Raw genomic sequence first — 21,408 nt, forward strand, 5'->3', positions numbered from 1 at the left:
GAAAAAGTCAGTCCATGGAATGTCTTTTTGATAGTCTTCTTAAACATGTTAAAAATAAGATTTTTATATGCTTATAATATGTTCGACGAGAAAAGAGAGTCAAGACCAATCTGATTGAATTGCTCACACCAGACAATAGTTCATTATTTAAATATTTTAAGAACAAAAACATAACTTTATATTTAAAAAATTAAAATACATAATTTGGAATTTGCATATAACACCTCTTAAAAATCGTGTGACTACTTAGTACTTTCACACGGATAGAGCAAATATTTTAAATTCTTGTTCTAGCACCATCAACTGAAGGCTAGAATGGGAAAAACCCAACTGTCACAAATATAGTTCACAAAGGTGACCCGTTATCCTCAACAAACTGATACAGGATGAAAACCAGCTTCCGTACCGACAGCGAAATAGACTCCGCCTAAGGCTTTTGATTGGATGAAAGTCCTCTTAACCTGAGAACAGAATGAGTGCTGTGCTCTTCAAATTACATATGCTACCTGTTGCTGTGAAAAGGTAAGACAATTGTTTTAAGTCTATATTTTAAATTATAAATAAATGCAAGTTTTAATTATTGAAAAAATGTAAGTGGCGAAATGAATCGATTATGGAAAAAGTTAATTATGGGTTTATATATTATATTTAAAAAAATGAATTTCCTTCCATTTATATCTAAAAAAAAATATATAAATTGAAAAAAAAACCAGATGCAAAATGATAAAAGAACAAGTATATTGAATATAAAAAAAAATGAGAAAAAAGATATATTTTTTAAAAGTCTCTAAACTTGAAAAAGAATAACTTCTGTTCGCCGTACTTATTTTGAGGATTTACTTTTTTCAAATAGATATTGGGGGAACACTTTAAAGATTCAATTTGATCATATTATGTTTTGCTATTCGTAAATCAGGTCAATTCGAACATCTTAAGTTGGTGCTTTATTTTGCCGTAAGAATTGAGGAGATTTGGTTTGATTGACAGTGAAATAAATGACTTAAATTATTAAAAATAACTATTGGTCACTGTACGGCCTTCAAGAACCCACACCGTATAGCAAGATAAAAAACTAAAAGGCCTTAAAAAATGTAATTCAATTCAAACAAGATAAAAGGCTTTCATCAGTAAAGCCATTCTAAAAATTACGAAATGAATGCATGCATTTTGATATAATGTAAAATTTTCTGTTAAATTTTGGTCGCATGTTCTTTGAGAAAAATCAAATTTCATGTCAAAACATATAGCTAATGATATATCATATGAAACAATCATACGACCGTACTATGTCAATTGGTACTTAATTTCAATTTGGTCTTTAAAACTTTTTTTATTCGAGCAGTACTGATGAGTCTTATGTATACGAAACGAGCTTACCGTAATAAAGCAATTGATCTGTTCAAGTTCGTACTGTATTTGGCCTCAAGTTTTTTTTTTATTCGAGCGTCACCGACGAGTCTTGTCACGTGTACACGAAACGAGTTTCAGACGTTCAACAGTATTAGAATGGTATATATCTTTGATGGGGTTATATTCGTTTTATTGGGTTGCCAGGCTGTTTTCCGTGACCTGTAATACCCAACATATTTTTTTTCTTCTTCAAAATTATATATTATGTAGTATATATTTAGCTATTATAGCCAGCGGTTCGACGCAGAAATGAGTCTGATATCAGATTGGTAAAGTTTTGATTTAAAGAATAACTAATTAAAATTGTATACACTATGAAAATTAAAGATAAAGTGAAAATATAAAGACTTTATCATAATTCTATTATCACTTCGTAAGGAAGATGTGCCTATATATTGGCAGAATATATAAAGATATAAAATACAGATGCATGATAACCAGACAGCAACCCAAGACACAAACAAACTCAATAGACATACAATGGCACGCTTGTAAAATCACTCGTAGAATGAAATATTTTTTTAAAGACAAAATAAGAATTTTATCAGTTTGAAATCCAAACAATCGTATTGTTACTAAAGAAAAAAAATTCTTATAAATTACTAAACGATGGACAGAAAACAGTAGCATTGCAAAAAGTTTAAAGTGTTAATATTTATAAAATTTAAAGACTATTTTTGACAACATGCCTGAAGTCTCTATCAACAGTTATCTGTTCAAATATCTTGAAGTCATGAGGAAGAATTATACATGCACAGTTCATATATTGACAATATAGTTGTTTCTCTCATTATACATCCTAAAACATGAAAATAAAGTTACTAAATATTTAGGTTGAAGTATCACCTTCTGTGTGGGTTAAATGTGACCCACGTTAATGATTATCCAGACTCCTACAAACACTTCGTTTACACATCAGCAACAATTAAATTCGTGTTTTATTTCAACCTTTAATGTCTCTGATGTGTGTTCTGTGCTATATTGCTTGATAAATTCGTTATCTTTATGTTGATTTTGACAAATTAATCAGTTTCATGTCGCTTTGAAATGTACATCCGAAAACTACCACCTAATCTGCAGCTAATTTTATGGAGCACCGCACTTGACTAAACTGTCATAAATTATTTCTTATTTATGTTATTTTAATTTAATGGTTGTACAATGTCAATTGTGATGATACGGTAGTAGGGTATCTAAACAATGACAATTAATTTACAATCCGTCCGTTTTGAGCTGACAATTAATTTACAATCAGTCCGTTTTGAGCTTCCAAATAAATAAATTTCAAAATAAGTGAAAATATATTCGTATATATACTTTTCAATAAAAACTTACTACTAAAAGTTGTTTTGAACGAGTTAATTGATTTTCAAACTTTAATTCGGAAATAAAACATTAATTCAAAAGATAATTATTATCTCCCTTAATACAAACGTTGATTATTTTCAAACAATTCTAATGAAATTCCTTTGAAAGTATGTCTAGATAACAAAAAAAATCATTAAATTTCAACTCATACAGATCTATTTCGAGCCTCTATATTGATCTCAAACAGCTAGTTTATAGAAGGATAAACATTTTGGATCTCATGGCGTAAACTTACCCCACAGTATACCCACGATATAAAATGCAATCATTTCAGTTTGAGTGTTATTGGTTTTCACGACAAGAAGCATATATTTTTTGCATATTCCAGACAATAATAAATGAGCAATAAATCCAATAGAAACTAAGGTGGACAAAGTTGGTCAGCGTGGGCTTAAAAACGGAAAATTTTGATTGTCAATGAAAAAGGAGGGCATGCATATGTAGTACACATATATTTCTGAACATTCAACCAAATTATGAGAAGTGTTACATATCTATTTGAAAAGAGAATTCTAACACAGATCGAAGGAAGGATTTTCTCATTTGCTTATTGATAGATTAAACGAATAACGAAAATTAAAACAACTGCCTTTTCTTTCAGATTGTACTCAATAATAATGACGGACCCAACGTACATGTGCCCGACGATGAAGATGCACATGTACATGTATCACCTCAGAGTCACACATTTGCAGTCACGTGATTGCACCAGAGATAAGACCAATTACTTCCCTTTGCAGTCACTCATTAAATATGTTTCCTGCAGTAAATCAAACCAAACAAATCTGGAAACTGTCAATAATCTAGACATATGCTTACCTGACAATACAGGTAAATAGAAAATATTTAGAACTCTGTATTAACTAAGCGAGATTATCAGTTTTTAATGATGGTGATACATGACTGCTTAACGTCCAGCGGCAAATATATATGCCTATTCAGGCCGAGGATATGATAATGTGATTTGAATATTTACCCTCATTTGAACTAGACAGACACGCTGAGTCGGTATTTTTAATGAGCAGTTAGTTATGTACACAATTTATAACAAAACAATCAATTTTACCAAGGCTATAGAATATGTCAAACTATGAGGAAGCAAAAAACAACATAAGAATAAATTTGAAGGTTTTGCAGGACTATGACAGCCATCTTGCACATACAATCGCCCATGGCGATTTTGAAATGTTAGAAGCTATGTAAAACAATCAATCGAAATTGCATTAAGCTACTCAGGTATGATGCTGCTGCGGAGCTGCAAGTCTCCTAAGGTACTGTGCGTTAAAGCCAGATATTTTGAAAACTAGTTAGAATTTATATTTGATATTTTATTTCAGAACTTAAAAGCAAAGAACTTCGATTTGACTTTGCGAATCTTGCCCTGTCTGCCACACGTGGTCACATCGGGGACCCAATGAAAGACGCCATTGTAGTTAGCCATGCCTTTGCCATAAAAGATAATACTGAAAATAGGTACAAACTTTTAGCAAAGAGAACTAAATAAAAAGAGTTAATTAATGAAAGCAAAATAATAATTAGATGTAAATAATATAAAAATAACATATAATTTAGCACTGGCTATATTATTGAAAAAACGAATTTAAGGCATTTCTGTTTATTTGTTTTAATAAATACTGAGTAAATCCCGTCACAGAAATTATTGAAGCAAATAAGCATACTTAGAAGTAATTTTATTTGAAATTTCATATAAAAAAAACCCAACAACATAAAGTGACAAAGTAACTTTTGTGAAAAAAGTATATAAAGTATAGTTAAAGGTACCATGCAGGATTATAGTTTAGTACGACAGACGCGCGTTTCGTCTACTACACTCATCATTGACGCTCATATCAAAATATGTATAAAACCAAACAAATACAAAGTTGAAGAGCATTGAAGATCCAAATTCCAAAAGAGTTGTGACAAATACGGCTAAGGTAATCTATGCCAGGGATAAGAAAATCCTTAGTTTTTCGAAAAAATCAAAGTTTTGTAAACAGGAAATTTATAAAAATGACCATTATTGATATGCATGTCAACACCGAAGTGTTGACTACTAGGCTGGTGATACCTTCGGTGTCGAAACGCCCACCAGCAGTGGCATCCACCCAGTGGTGTAAATAGTTATCAAAGGTACCAGGATTATAGTTTAGTACGCCAGACGCGCGTTTCGTCTACATTACACTCATCATTGACGCTCATATCAAAATATTTAAAACGCCAAACAAAAACAAAGTTGAAGAGCATTGAAGATCCAAAATTTCAAAAGAGTTGTGCTAAAATACGGCTAAGGTAATCTATGCCTGGGATAAGACAATCCTTAGTTTTTCGAAAAAAGTTTTGTAAACAGGAAATTTATAAAAATGACTACATTATTGATATTCATGTCAACACCGACTACTGGGCTAATGACATAAGTGAAATTAAAATGATTAAAATTTATTTTCTCAGTCAGCGTAACTCTGTGATACAGTTGTCTGACAAACCAGAAGAACTAATAAACTACAAAACGAAACCATGTCGGAAGAGGATATGTTCAGTAAAAACAAGGTAATGCTTCTAAAGATACACCAATATGTTATCATCTCAGACAATTTTGTTTTTATAATGTAGCAGAAATACATAAAAAAGAAAACAAACCAGTTTAACCCCGCCGTGCATTATGCATGAGCCTGTCCCAAGTCAGTAGCCTGCTATTCAGTGTTTGTGTTATGGTATAATAGTCTCAGATTTAAAACTGGGATTTAATAGTCAATACTATTTTCCAGTTGTCCTCGTTTTATAATTTCATAATGTGAAAATCCTAATTAATTTATTTGCAAACTATTACAGCTGGACGCATTGCCCTGAAAAGTATATTGAGTTATGCCGCTTTACACATTTAACCAATTAATTTAAAAAAATAAATGTTTTATACATCTACGATAGAACAGTATTCGAATGAATAAGCAAATGATACCTATACTAGTAATTAAGCGATGTTCATAGGGGAGCTTGATTTTTTGTATTAATTCAAGTAGGCAATTACCGGCTAACAACTACTCTAATATCTATATGTGAAGCACATACTTTTCCCGATGTCCGGAAACAAACAAAACAGGAGTTAGAAAAATCAAGTTATCGCCCCCCTTTTTTGATACGCCCGAACCGCATTTCTGGATTTGAAATTCTCAATTGTACAATCTTAATACCTGAAAGCAGATATTTAATGATTAAAATGAAATTAAAGCACGATTACATATAAATATTTACCTATTCAAAGCCATAGTTTGTTGCATTTTAAACACTTCTATATGCCATGTGATTGATTTAGACATATTTGAGGCCAGCTAATGCTTGAAATCCAGCATAAAGATTTTTAAATGTTGCAAATGCAAATAGAACATGCGCTAGAAATAGACCGGTCGGTAAATTGTGAGATTGACAGGGGTTATATATCATGCCGAAATTGCAAGTTAAAAAAAAACCCAAAAAAAAACAATGTTTAATCAATGCATTTCATATTAATGTAAATTATAACAGAAGAATAATTGTAAAATCACTCTTGGGGCCAACTTGAATCTATGTACTTTTGTACTTTTTTCTTACAGTAGAGAAAAAAGAGAGTTTGTATGTGAGTACTGTGGACGGAATTTCACCAAGTCGTACAATCTACTGATACACATTCGTACCCACACAGATGAACGTCCATTTTCATGTACAGTATGTTATAAACGGTTCCGCCGCCAGGACCATCTTCGTGATCACAGGTAAGAATTCTATAATTTAATTATATACTAAGTATTAAATTACAGCAAATTCCATAGTAAAATCGTCTTTTAGTATTAATTCAAGCTTACCCTATATGTGTTTAGGTGTCACGGAATAGCAGTTCCTTCATAATTTAAGTTCCAAAAGGAAGAACTATTCAGGAATATTATTTCCACAGGAATAATTATTACAGTATAATAAGTATGTTCCATACGGAATAAATGGTATAGAATATTTGTTCTAACAGGAATAGACATTATAGTGCATCAAGTTTCAGTTAAATCGTGATTTGTAAATGTTCCTATGTTATCTAGTTTTTCGGAGGTCTCCTGTATTCATCCAGTTTTAGCTCAATCGTGATTTGCTGGTGCTCTTGTGTTTATTAAGTTTTAGCTCAATCGTGATTTGCAGGTGATCCTGTGTTTTTCCAGTTTTAGTTCAATCGTGATTTGCAGGTGCTCCTGTGTTTATCAAGTTTTAGCTCAATCGTGATTTGCAGGTGCTCCTGTATTCATCAAGTTTTTGCTCAATCGTGATTTGCAGGTGCTCCCGTGTTTATAAAATTTTAGCTCAATCGTGATTTGCAGATGCTCCTTGGTTTATCAAGTTTTAGCTCAATCGTGATATGCAGGTGCTCCTGTATTCATCAAGTTTTTGCTCAATCGTGATTTGCAGGTGCTCCCGTGTTTATAAAATTTTAGCTCAATCGTGATTTGCAGATGCTCCTTGGTTTATCAAGTTTTAGCTCAATCGTGATATGCAGGTGCTCCTGTGTTTATTAAGTTTTAGCTCAATCGTGATTTGCAGGTGCTCCTGTGTTTATTAAGTTTTAGCTTAATCGTGATTTGCAGGTGATCCTGTATTTATCCATTTTTAGCTCAATCGTGATTTGAAGGTGCTTCTGTGTTTTTCCAGTTTTAGCTCAATCGTGATTTGCAGGTGCTCCTGTGTTTATTAAGTTTTAGCTTAATCGTGATATGCAGGTGATCCTGTATTTATCCATTTTTAGCTCAATCGTGATTTGAAGGTGCTTCTGTGTTTTTCCAGTTTTAGCTCAATCGTGATTTGCAGGTGCTCCTGTATTTATCTAGTTGTAGCTAATCGTGATTTGCAGGTGGTCCTGTGTTTATCAAATTTTAGCTCAATCGTGATTTGCAGATTCTCCTTGGTTTATCAAGTTTTAGCTCAATCGTGATTTGCAGGTGCTCCTGTGTTTATCAAGTTTTAGCTCAATCGTGATTTGCAGGTGCTCCTGTGTTTATCAAGTTTTAGCTCAATCGTGATTTGCAGGTGCTCCTGTATTTATCCAGTTTTAGCTCAACCGTGATGTGCAGGGGTTTCTGTGTTTATCCAGTTTAAGCTCAATCACGAGGTGCAGGGTTTTCTGTGTTAATCCAGTTTAAGCTCAATCGTGATGTGCAGGGGTTTCTGTGTTTATCCAGTTTAAGCTCAATCACGAGGTGCAGGGGTTTCTGTGTTTATCCAGTTTAAGCTCAATCGTGATGTGCAGGTGTTTTTGTATGTTTCCAGTTTTAGCTCAATTTTACGAAGCTTTACATTAAAATCATCATAATCCGTGAGTGTTCTAGTGTTTATCAAGTATAAGTTCAACCATGATGCGTTCGAGTGCTCCATCGAATTAAAAAAAAAACGAAAAAAAACAACAGAAAAAAGATTTACACATTTCAAGAATGTTATAATGAAAGAAATCAAAATATTCTCTTAGATACATCCACGCCAAAGAGAAACCTTTCAAGTGTTTAGTTTGTGGTAAAGGATTTTGTCAGGCACGGACTCTTAACGTTCACAAGGCAGTCCACACAAAGGTATGTACATGGAAATGGGGAACACCCAACATTTCAACACCTATACACATATTTATATATACATATGAAGGTAGTTTGATATAAACTCATTATATACACCAGGATTGAAATTTCATATTTACACCAGACGTGCGTTTCGTCTACAAAAAACTCGTCAGTTACGCTCGAATGAAAAATTGTTAAAAAGGCCAAATAAAGTACAAAGTTGAAGAGCATTGAACCCAAAATTTCTAAAAATGTGTACCTTCATTTTTTCGACTTAAAACTACATTCCATTTGAACCAACATATTTTGTTCTAATTTTGTAACCAAAAATCAAACCTTCCTTGCTGTCATATCTGAAACAAAATCTTATCTCTCAGTCTGTCGTAAATATTTTGTGCTAAATCTACAGTTATGCATCACACACTGTCAGTTTGATTTCTGTAAGCAATTACAAAGATTGTCATGCAATAATCAAATACAATATTATGACAGATAAATCATAGAGCATTTTCTATCATTACCCACCCGCATATCCAGTCACGGACACGGACATTACATTCGTGATGCCACTGGCTGATAAGAGCCACATAATTATTTAAGCAATCCGTGTAACAAATGATCAGACATCTTATAAAGAATAGACTACGGCAATCAAATGTCACACACTTTCTTAATTAATATTGAATTTATACAGTAAATGAGATAAAGCTATTTGATATTGAAAAAACACTATCTAAGTAATTTGGGCCCTTTACAGCTGAGTATGCGGAATGGATTTAGCTCATTAATGAAAGCCGAACTGAAACATATAGTTGTTAAATTCTATGTCATTTGGTCTCTGGTGGAGAAAAAGTTCTCATTGGCAATTTATTATTTTTCTTATTTTCATATAGAGCTGTTAAATGATGTATAAAAGCACTGCAATCACTGTGATTAAACTATTTAATATAATTTGTAGAAGAAAGAGAACAAAGAACAATGACCGACAACTGATATATAATATGGACAACGACCAGATACAGCAATATTTCCATTCCATGTGGACCACGATGAAAGTGTTTGGACTGGTCAAAAAAATATTTGAATTCAGCAACAGGCAGATGAAAAGGATTTTGCAAATAGAGACAAAAGACTGATTATTATCTTAAAAACAATTGTTGTTTTGAACCATTAACTCTTTTCTAGTTGTATTGTACATCATAAAACAGAAATATAACAATATCATAAAATTAAATTTGCTCAACACTTGTTTCTTATAATGACATTCTTAGATACACTTCACAACAAAAAATAGGAGGCATGGAAATAGAAGGCACCCCTTCTATATCTACCTGTATTTACATTCATTATGGTCACTAACGCCTTTTAAAAGCTATAGTCATATGACATGTGTCAGATGGAAATCGACCTTATACAAGTACATATATATATGGCTATGATTGATTTTGAAACATTCAAATACGAAATAAGAGGTGAGCTTAGGTCTATTTCAAAGTTCTTACATTTACTATATTCAAATAGTTTTCAAACAGTTACAGGCATTGTATATAGACTTTTCAACCTGAAAAAGGTTGACAAATGTGTTGATATGTTCAGTTGCATCAGATCGATTTTTCTTTAATACAGCTATTAATATATTACAGTGTTTATAAGCTATTTCTCAGCTTATAACAATAATGCAGTTGTTAGGTCTGATTCACTCTCTAAGTTGTCTCTTTTTTGTGGGGCCTTTGTGGTCTAAGTAGCTCTAGCCTATCAACTCAAGAATTATCAATTTCTTGCCTAGTGTCTGTTGTTCTCCCCGGGTATTCTGGCTTCCTCTAACAAAATCAACTGTCCGCAACACTATAGCCAATAGAGCTTTAAGTAGTATTTAACACTAACACTAACAAATCAACCAACCATTATATTTTTTTCCTGAATATAATATGACAGAGCTATACAAACTGTTTAAGTATATGTAGCAAACAGCAAGTAAGAACAATAGGCATTGTATCTTATGCAAATTTGTGTGGTTTTAGTGCAATTGATAAATTGTTCCCCTAACCTGGAACAGTGGTATAACAGTACAACATAAGCTCTGGTAAAAAAATTTAAATAATTCTTTTAGTACATATTATTCTGTAAATATTTTGTCAACATTCCTAACTGTATTCTATAATACGCCATGGTTTGATTGGTGCATAAAAATACATGTACTATTACCATGATTACAAAATCAGAAGAATTACAGGGGCGGATCCAGCCATTTTAAAAAGGGGGGTTCCTAACCCAGGACAAAGGGGGGGGGGGGGTTCCAATTACATGTCCCCATTCAAATGCATTGATCGTCCCAAAAAAAGGGGGGGTTCCAACCCCCAGAACCCCCCCTCTGGATCCGCGCCTGAATTATATATTTGTCTTGCCTATGCTGAACTCATAACTGGACCCTTGCCAAAATCTGTTCATTGCATATTGTTAAGTCTTACAAAGCTTTCAATTAATACATTTCTATCTGTTTCATTGAGAATATTAAATGGACGAGAATAGTATATAATAGCTTTATCTCCATCTTCCAGTTCCTTATTAGCTGCTAATTTTATATAATGTTGTCTTGAAATTTCCAGTACAGTAACAAATACCTGAAAATAAAACAACAAATGTTAAATATATACTAGACATCACTGAGATGGGAGCCATCTCTGTGGGTCCTGCTGTAAATAACAGGTTACTATTTGACTATTGAACATTAAATTGACCAAAAATGGCAATAACTCCTGAAGGGGTCAATTGACAATTTTTGCCATGTTGACTTATTTGTAGATCTTACTTTGCTGAACATTATTGCTGTTTACAGTTTATATCTATCTATAATAATATTCAAAATTATATAATAACCAAAAACTGCAAAATTTCCTTAAAATTAACAATTCAGGGGCAGCAACCCAACAAAGGGTGGTCTGATTCATCTGAAAATTTCAGGGCAGATAGTTATGAATTTGATGAACATTTTTACCCAGATTTGCTCTAAATGCTTCATTTTGGAGATATAAGCTCAAAACTGCATTTGACCCCTATGTTCTAAATTCATTTCAGACTAGGGCAAATTCCACGTGAAGTTGATAGTACATGTAAGAGTATGAAATGATGTTTTATACTGTTTTCAAGTCTTTAACACATCTATAATTTTATTATATGCCATACATTTTGAATTCTCTGGATTATGTTGTTTTAAAATCTGGAGTGCTAACATAAGACAGCATAATAAACAGCTGCCTAAAAGTGAATATACAGGTCATATTGTCTGGTTGTCTACTCCTATAAAATTTTGATTCATTACAGTTCCTGACATGTAAAAGGAAGCTAAAGCTGATCAAACTACGATTGAGTAATACAAACAAAATGATTGCATATCTGACATGGCATTTCAGAGGGGGAAGCTGGACCTTTTTCGAGACGTCAGGATCAGGTTTTTTTTTAGCTCAAGATTTCAAGATTTATTTTTTCAGGATCCAGGAATTCTTATTTTGAATTTTTGGATGTCAGCATTTAATATTTTTAAATTCGGGACATCATGATTTCATGTTTTTAAGCCCGAGATTTGGGGATCAGGACCCCTCATTTCAGGGTAGCTGAGATAAAATCATAGTACTTACCATAGTGCCTTTAACAATCATCCCTGTCATTTTATATTGATCTGTATCACAGTCCTTTGTTACAAATTTGTGGAGATCTAACAAGAGTTCTCCTGCATGCTGTCCTAAAACTGCCCTATTCAGTAACAGTTCTATTTTTGGTGCATTTTCACTAGAATCTGAACTGTTTGATGACCTCATTGAAGAAAATGAACTAGTGCTTGTGTATGCTTCTCCATCAGAATCAGATGAATCCAAATCTATTTGATGTCTACTTTTCTTTACCTGTGCAGATTATAAAAAAAGAACTAAATTTTAGTGGCATCGGGACCAAGAGTGGGAGAGACATTTAAGGTCAAGGTACAGAATATAGTATTAGAAAAACAGACCAAAACACAAAAAAATTAACATTGACCAAAGAACCATGAATATGAGGTCAGGGACAAATGACACCTGCAAAACAGACATGAACACCTTACAACTATTCCATACACTAAATAAAGTTGACCTATGGCTTATAGTATTAGAAAAATAGACCAAAACACAAAAACTTAACATTGACCAATGAAGCGAGAAAATGAGGTCAAGGTCAAATGAAACCTGCCAGACTGACATGTATCCCTTACAATCATTCCATACATCACATATAGCTGACCTACTGCTTGTGTAGTATTCGAGAAACAGACCTAAACACGTAACTTTAACCTTGATCACTGATCCATGAAATGAAGCTGAGGTCAGGTGAACCCTGTCTGATGGACATGTAGACGTTGCAAGGAACCCATATACCATGTATACCGAATATAGTTATCCTATTACTCATAAAAAGTGTGAAAAAACTATATTTTTTTTCAAGCAGTCGCTGAACCATGAAAATGAGGTCAATGACTTATGACAGACAGAAACTTCGTAACATAAGGTATCTGCATACAAAGTATGAAGCATACCCCACGTCCACTTGTATTTTTGTCCATCTGATGAGTTAAGCCTTTTTCAACTGATTTTTATAGTTCGTTCTTATGTTGTACTGTTATACCACTGTCCCAGGTTAGGGGAGGGTTGGGATCCCGCTAACATGTTTGACCCCGCCACATTTTTATCTATGTGCCTGTAATTCAGTGGTTGTCATTTGTTTATGTGTTACATATTTGTTTTTCGTTCATTTTTTTACATAAATAAGGCCATTAGTTTTCTCGTTTGAATTGTTTTACATTGTCTTATCAGGGCCTTTTATAGCTCACTATGCGGTATGAGCTTTGCTCATTGTTGAAGGCCGTACGGTGACCTATAGTTGTTAATGTCTGTGTCATTTTGGTCTTTTGTGGATAGTTGTCTCATTGGCAATCATACCACATCTTTTTTTTTACACTGTCTTCTGAAACATAAAGCTTTATACAAATAGTTTACGACGCTGCCGCAGGATAGTAATACCTATGTCTCACTTCTGCGACGCAGGCCAGACAACAACACTACATCAATTATAAAAAAATGAATAGCTAAAATATAACACTTTTTTATTTATAATGTCCAAAGTTAATGTTGTCTCCACATCTCCTCATTCTGGGTTGCATGTGTGGGTTTTGTTATTAGGTTATTAAAGACAAAATTGTAAAAAGTGAATATAACAGACAACATAAGGCACAGGATTTTTGGTGCAGTGTATAAATTAGCCAGCTAAAAAGTCGACTAAAAGATAGCATGAAAGAACCTAATGATAAATCTATACTATAAATTGTCTGCAATTTTTCTGAGCTTGAATTTTTTCTAAGTCAGGTTTTCTTTAAGTCTACATTTTAAAATATTGTTGATAGTCATCAGTGGGGGAGTGGTCCAGATCACGAAATACAGGGCTGTAAAACATGAAATCCTGAGGTCCCGAATTTAAAGAAATTTAAATCCAGACATCCTGAAATTCGAAAAAAAGAATTCCTGGATCCAGAAAGGATCAATCCTGAAATCCAGTGCTTTAAAACACCTGATCCCGAAGTACTGATAAAGGTCCTTCCCCCTTCATCAGTTACAAAAGCTCACTAGACCAGCTGATTCAGTGATACATGTACCTTCGAGCTCACTAGACCAACTGATTCAGTGATACATGCACCTTTGAGCTCACTAGACCAGCTGATTCAGTGATACATGTACCTTCGAGCTCACTAGACCAGCTGATTCAGTAATACATGTACCTTCGAGCTCACTAGACCAGCTGATTCAGTGATACATGTACCTTCGAGCTCACCAGACCAGCTCATTAAGTGATACATGTACCTTCGGGCTCACTAGACCAGCTGATTCAATGATACATGTACCTTCGTGCTCACTAGACCAGCTGATTCAGTGATACATGTACCTTCAGGGTCACTAGACCAGCTGATTCAGTGATACATGTACCTTCGAGCTCACTAGACCAGCTGATTCAGTGATACATGTACCTTCGGGGTCACTAGACCAGCTGATTCAGTGATACATGTACCTTCGAACTCACTAGACCAGCTGATTCAGTGATACATTGTACATGTACTTTCGAAGTCACTAGACCAGCTGATTCAGTAATACATGTACCTTCGAGCTCACTAGACCAGCTGTTTCAGTGATACATGTACCTTTGGGGTCACTAGACCAGCTGATTCAGTGATACATGTACCTCCGAACTCACTAGACCAGCTGATTCAGTGATACATGTACTTTCGAACTCATTAGACCAGCTGATTCAGTGATACATGTACCTTCGAGCTCACTAGACCAGCTGATTCAGTGATACATGTACCTTCGAGCTCACTAGACCAGCTGATTCAGTGATACATGTACCTTCGGGCTCACTAGACCAGCTGATTCAGTGATACATGTACCTTCGAGCTCACTAGACCAGCTGATTCAGTGATACATGTACCTTTGGGGACAATAGACCAGCTGATTCAGTGATACATGTACCTTCGAGCTCACTAGACCAGCTGATTCAGTGATACATGTACCTTCGAGCTCACTACACCAGCTGATTCAGTGATACATGTACCTTCAAGCTCACTAGACCAGCTGATTCAGTGATACATGTACCTTCGAGCTCACTTGACCAGCTGATTCAGTGATACATGTACCTTCGGGCTCACTAGACCAGCTGATTCAGTGATACATGTACCTTCAGGCTCACAAGACCAGCTGATTCAGTGATACATGTACCTTCGAACTCACTAGATCAGCTGATTCAGTGATACATGTACCTTCGAGCTCACTAGACCAGCTGATTCAGTGAAACATGTACCTTCGGGGTCACTAGACCAGCTGATTCAGTGATACATGTACCTTCAAACTCACTAGACCAGCTGATTCAGTGATACATGTACCTTTGAGCTCACTAGACCAGCTGATTCAGTGATACATGTACCTTCGAGCTCACTAGACCAGCTGATTCAGTGATACATGTACCTTCGAGCTCACTTGACCAGCTGATTCAGTGATACATGTACCTTTGGGTTGAATAATTTCAGTCAATTATACAAACTATCTACGTTACCAGTCGCGGATCCAGAGGGGGGGTTCCGGGGGGTTGGAACCCCCCCTTTTTTTGAACGATCAATGCATTTGAATGGGGACATGTAATTGGAACCCCCTTTGTCCTGGGTTAGGAACCCCCCTTTTTAAAATGGCTGGATCCGCCCCTGGTTACATATAAAGTTGCTATAGATTTTGTCAGGAAACCTGATTGTAAATTGAGAAAAACACATAGATTACCTGTACAACAGACACAACTCTCTTACGATCTATTGAAGATTTTGTAAATACTCCATGTTTAAATAAACGAATATCTGGTTGGGAAATAACGTTATCTAGACCTCCTAAATTTTTCCATGTTGACTGATCTGATTTGGAAATGCCTAATCTGAAATAAATTAAACATTGATTTCATTTCTGTCATACAAAACAAAAAATGACAGAAAACTAACAAATAACACAATCCCCTGTCATATTTTCGAACTTGTCCACGACATTTCTAACACAAACCTTTGAAATGAGTTTAATAAAAATCTGGCAAGAAATGTACACATGAGCATGATGAGAGCACATACAATGCAATTTGCATAATTTTGTATGATTATTTCCAACATTTTGTCCAAGGGACATAACTCTTTTAAAAATAATTGAACAGCACTACTTTTCGAACCTGTTCGAGACATTAATAAACCTCTAATATAAGTTTGATAAAAGTCTGGCAAGAATTGTACATGTACATGTGAGAGAGCTTACAAGACCGTAAAGACAGATGCCCGGTATTTCTTTTTCCCCCACAATGTGTCGCACGGTGGACAATAATACTACACGATGGTTGCTGCAAAACTGAAAGTGCTAATTACAAAATTTAGGAAGTGACAAAAACTATTCAAATTTTCTACAAATATATGGCTCTTTTTTAATTTTTCTTAATTTGTTATATGAGTAACAATGTGTATGTGTGTAACAGGGGCAGATCCAGCCATTTTAAAAAGGGAGGGTTCCCAACCCAGGGTAAAGGGGGGTTCCAACTATATGCTCCCATTCAAATGCATTGATCGTCCAAAAAAGGTGGTTCCAACCCTCAGAACCCCCTGGATTCGCCACTGGTGTAAGCAGCAAGACCAAATATTTTAATCAAAATATAAGAATTAAGCTGTTAGACAATCAGTTCGTTCACTCTTTTCACTGTAAACATGGTAAAAATTGGATTAGATGACTTTCATTAGAAGTTGAGTGTACCTCTTTAGCAGGTGGATGGATAAATAAACATTCACACAGATTGACTGATGGACAAAAAAGGGTAAAACACCCAAGGGGGAACCCTGCTGGTTAGAACAGGGTCCCTTTTTCATGTCCTGCTGGTTACAACAGGGTCGCTTCTTTTTATGCCCTGGTGGTGAGAACAGGGTCTTTTTTTTTTTTTTTTTTTTTTTTTTATCATGGTTTAAAACAGGGTATGTTTTTCAACGAATTCTAGTTTCACAGTGTATGTTTTTCATTGTTTTCTAGTTAGAACAGAGTATGTTTTTCAATTTTTTCTAGTTAGAACAGGGTATGTTTTTCAATGTTTTCTAGTTTATAGAACAGGGTTTCATTTGGTAAGTGCTGTTGGCACAGTTATACCGGAAAGGATAGTCAGTAACCCCCCTCCCTGTAAAACAGCACAGCAGCCCCTTTAAATAAAACAAATGTACAAAATAAAAAACTTACTTGGCATTTAAACAACACAATTCTGCAAAAGTACTAAACAGTGTGGTATAATGTCCTCCATCATAAGCATCCGAAATATTTGTACAAACTTTTAAGGCATCCAGAAGGTCAGTGATAGAACAAAGGAATTTATAGACTCTACTGCGGATGTGTCTGAAAATATAAAAGAAGACACAACAATTAGGGGTCTCATTCATGTCATTGGGGGGTTCTGATCCGGCTTAGTGTTTTGTCAGATTCCTGTATCCCGCTTACACTGTTACACTATGTACATAAGCAATTCTCATTGTTTTGTAATTTCCCGTTTCCCATTAGCAATGATTAGACTTCATTTCTCGTTTTCACGGCACAATAATTTGACTTTCACATATCACGGTTACGAAAAATCAGCAATCCCGCCTCAGGTTTAGACCCCAATGAGACCCACACAATAAAACTATTTGTATCAAATACTTATTGGTTCAACAAGTTTTACTTTTGCAAGCTGTCCTGAAACAAAATGGATTAAACCCACAAAAAAACACAGTTCCACCATGAGCCAATGATACACCTGTCTTATAAATGCATATATTGAAATTGTAGCAAAAACAAAATTATGAAAAAAAGAATATAGACAAATGATAGAGGAAGACATTAATCATGTTTACTGGCATGAGTCTTGGACTCGGGGGATATTACGAGGACGCTTCCCTGACACAGGTTTCAAAAATGACATATCCAGCTCGATTACCATGCTTCCTGGACGTGTATAGACGCCTTAGCAAAAACCCTTATGACATTGCATTAGGATGTCCATGACCTTTAATCAACTCAGGAAAGACAAATCAGAAAAATGGTGAAAATCAAAAAGGAGTCTTCTTCCTCCAAATGATTTATGAATTGATAAATCAAACATTCCAAACAAGTGTCATCAAATTTGAAATTGATAAAAAAAACCAGTCTTGATTTTGTATGACATGTGGACAGATAGACGGACTGACAACAGTACATAAATTTATTTATAAATGTCCCACAGTGGCGGATCTATCGATTTTTTTAAACGATCAATGAATTTAAATGGGGCCATATAGTTGGAACCCGCCTTTGTCCTGGGTTGGGAACCCCTATTTTAAAATGGCTGGATCCGTTACTGTCCCATCTTCATGTACGACAAAAAGAGTTAAGTCTGTGATAGTGTTGATCTACAAATGTGTGTTATTTTTTAAGTTCCCTATCTTCCAGTAATTCAAGTTCAGTGCCAACTGACTTGAAATGTTAAGCCAGAGTGTGAAAAACACAGACTCCCTTATGCAATGATAGAATTTACTGTGTCTATGAATACCAGGGTTCTCGCTAAGGATTTTTGAAGGCGAGTCCAGGGACTCGTCATTTTTGGCCATGATGAGTCCAACAGCTAGAAGAAAATAATTTATTGCAATATAATGTAATATTATAGTCTCCATATCCTAATAGAGCAATGAAATGACATTAAATTAAAAATCACTTTTAAACTTTTGCTATAAAATGATGATATTTGTGTTTAACTGTGTTCAGTTTATATACAATATTTCAATCTTGATGCATCTGTGGACTCATCAGTTTTGAAAATGGTGAGTCCAGACAGATTTTGATGAGTCCAGGACTCATGGACTCGCCTTAGCGAGAACCCTGAATACAAATTTATTTTCTGATGAAGGTATAATTCCTTCTTTAGAGCTAAATGGAAAGATATGTGGGAGCTGACTTCTATCTCAATATATCATTTAAAAAGGGAAAGTAGATGATAAACAACGTTGTAAATGTCCCGCTAGCTAATAATCAGTCGATATAGATTCAGAACCTGTCAGCACCTGTTGTGTTTTGTCACTTGTCACTTCTTGTTTACAAATTATGATAAAAGATCAATAATAAATATATACAGTATCAGTCGATATTTTTTTCCCGTATGGGAAGTGTAGCTGTGCTATTCAACGCATGGCAACGGAACTTAAAGCATAGCAGGACCACTATTCTAAAATAGCCTAGGAAAAAGACTGTATACAATAATACATGTATGTGAAGTTATGTTTAAGGAGTGGAATTTGTATAGGTGACCATGGTGACTTGTCACTTGTTTTCCTATCCATTGTATTGTATTTATGTATGCATTAATGATTTATTTATCTGTTTCTGAATAAAATATTGTTTACACTAAGCATACATGTTTGTGAATGTATGTGCATAAAATAGGTACTCCTGATTTCAAAATCTTGAAAATTGTTTGGAGTTTGGTCAAAACCCATTTTTCTATGATACAGCATTTGTACAGTATGGAATCAAAATGAAATTTGTGGAACCATATACATGTAATATATACATGTACAATGTAGATAATTAGGATCATTTACAAATTAAACACAGAATGGAAACCTTTTTTGTCGGTTTCTAAAGTAAACAAGAAGAAAACTCTCAAAATACGTGCAAATTGGGTACCCTTACAATGTACATCATGTACATTACATACTCTGTATATTCTCATTGCTATATTACCATGATTACCATGATTACAGCTTAATTTCTTTCAAAATCAAGAAGGTGTTGAAATAAGTAATGGAGGTATTTGACCACTGTCTGATTGATGAAGTCAAAATAAATGAATAATGAGTCTTCTCTTACTTCAGGGGTCAATATATACTGTGTGAGTTAGGGTAATGTTTTTGGGTTGGGACTAATGTTATGAATATGTTTGGGTAAGGACTAGCCATAGGGTTAGATTAGTATAGATTTATGTTAGTTTGGACCCCTAAAGATAAAGAAGGTCAAATAATGTATGTTGGAATAATTATAGAATAAGTAATCAAAGAATTCCATAAGGGAAAAATATTCAACAAGTGACTGAACAACACTTAAATTCACTTATGTGTGTAGCACATAAGTTAATTATCTGTGACTGTGTTGGTCCGTCACCATGGTCACGAGTAGATATTTTTTGATATTTGAATTCTTTAATTAGTTATTCTTTTAATTAAATTGGCAAATGGCTTTTTTTTTTAAAGAAATAAGTTTAAACATGTAAGGAACCATATCTTTTTTCTACACGTTCACAATTTGTTTAGATCTACAATGTACTGTCATATAAAAAAGAAGATGTGGTATGATTGCCAATGAGACAACTATCCACAAAAGACCAAAATAACACAGACATTAACAACTATAGGTCACCGTACGGCCTTCAACAATGAGCAAAGCCCATACCACATAGTGAGCTATAAAAGGCCCCATCATGCCCATAAGCATGATAAGACAATGTAAAACAATTCAAACGAGAAACCTAACTGCCTTATTTATGTAAAAAAATGAACGAAAAACAAATATGTAACACATAAACAAACGACAACCACTGAATTACAGGCTCCTGACATGACTGTTATCGACGTCTTGACAATGCCTATTGTTGTATGACGCCAGAGAGTGAAATATAAACCATGTTTATTTCACATGTGAAATTATTGTTTTTTATTTAACAGGGAAATCATGTAATTCATTGCAAACAATGTACATGATGTAATACTGATGTTTATGCCAGTGAATTTTGCGGGACTCCAAACCTATTAAACTGAAATAAACACAGGATTTAAAAAAAAGAACCAGATCTGAGAGGTTGTAAATAAAATAAATATTGTCATACTCTTCCTTTTCATTATCCAGATTTTCAAAAATTTCTTTTATGTTTGAGTCAACAATAAGCCTGTCCCGAGGTACATTTGCAATATACACCTCCGACAGTTCCCCATCTCCAACATCAATGTGAAGATATTTTTTTATAGTTTCAATGTATTCTTTCTGCTCTTTTGATAGGTTACCAACAAATCCAATTCTGTTCATTACATCTGAAGGGCTTCCACAAAAATGGTCATTGTAATATATTTTTAAAACATCTTCGACAGTCCGCCTCTCCCATTTCGATACACACTTATAAGAAAATGGAACCTGTGAGCTATATGGTCGCTGTTTAAAAAATTCTGACTTCTGTACAAATTCTCTTTCGTCGATGTTAGTCAATGCTAGCTTTGTAAAGTCACGAGAAAGATCTGGGAGAGAAGATGTCCTCGGAGGTCTAGCCATGTTGACATTTGACAGGGGAATATAAGTAAGGGGAGAGAAACCAAAAAATAATTGTTGATCCAAAAACTATACAGGATAACGCAAAGGATAACAACCATGTCAATCAAGTACAAAATCAAACTAAAACTAAAACATACTCTCTTGATATAGATAAAGTACTACAAAACAAACTAGAA

At 34.4% G+C, this 21,408-nt stretch overlaps 3 protein-coding genes across 3 annotated transcripts in view; 2 read left to right on the forward strand and 1 right to left on the reverse strand.

Annotated features, from left to right (window-relative positions):
* LOC139499581 (endoribonuclease LACTB2-like) overlaps positions 1 to 21,408 on the forward strand; it is a 273,549-nt gene that overhangs the window by 32,331 nt on the left and 219,810 nt on the right. The window lies entirely within an intron of this gene.
* Positions 295 to 9,976, forward strand: LOC139499582 (protein odd-skipped-related 1-like). The gene is made up of 7 exons (XM_071288327.1): positions 295 to 522; positions 3,380 to 3,609; positions 4,116 to 4,251; positions 5,230 to 5,328; positions 6,369 to 6,527; positions 8,255 to 8,354; positions 9,298 to 9,976. Exons 1-7 carry the CDS (start codon positions 473 to 475, stop codon positions 9,319 to 9,321), a joined length of 798 nt encoding a protein of 265 aa, XP_071144428.1. The 5' UTR covers positions 295 to 472; the 3' UTR covers positions 9,322 to 9,976.
* Positions 9,476 to 21,259, reverse strand: LOC139499580 (uncharacterized). The gene is made up of 5 exons (XM_071288324.1): positions 20,796 to 21,259; positions 17,150 to 17,302; positions 15,680 to 15,827; positions 11,975 to 12,238; positions 9,476 to 10,960 (listed from the first exon to the last, which is right to left on the reverse strand). Exons 1-5 carry the CDS (start codon positions 21,230 to 21,232, stop codon positions 10,784 to 10,786), a joined length of 1,179 nt encoding a protein of 392 aa, XP_071144425.1. The 5' UTR covers positions 21,233 to 21,259; the 3' UTR covers positions 9,476 to 10,783.

Source organism: Mytilus edulis, chromosome 12 (assembly GCF_963676685.1).
Source record: "Mytilus edulis chromosome 12, xbMytEdul2.2, whole genome shotgun sequence".
NCBI classification, from domain to species: Eukaryota; Metazoa; Mollusca; class Bivalvia; order Mytilida; family Mytilidae; genus Mytilus; species Mytilus edulis.

Bases quoted from the DNA above. Each gene is read 5' to 3' on its own strand.
- LOC139499582 (XM_071288327.1), top strand. From the start codon at position 473: ATGAGTGCTGTGCTCTTCAAATTACATATGCTACCTGTTGCTGTGAAA. The intron at 4,252-5,229 runs GTACAAACTTTT...TTATTTTCTCAG, and splicing joins AAAGATAATACTGAAAATAG to TCAGCGTAACTCTGTGATAC. The intron at 6,528-8,254 runs GTAAGAATTCTA...ATATTCTCTTAG, and splicing joins GACCATCTTCGTGATCACAG to ATACATCCACGCCAAAGAGA.
- LOC139499580 (XM_071288324.1), bottom strand. From the start codon at position 21,232: ATGGCTAGACCTCCGAGGACATCTTCTCTCCCAGATCTTTCTCGTGAC. The intron at 12,239-15,679 runs GTAATCTATGTG...TAATCTGCACAG, and splicing joins GAGTTGTGTCTGTTGTACAG to GTAAAGAAAAGTAGACATCA. The intron at 10,961-11,974 runs GTAAGTACTATG...TTTTATTTTCAG, and splicing joins TGATTGTTAAAGGCACTATG to GTATTTGTTACTGTACTGGA.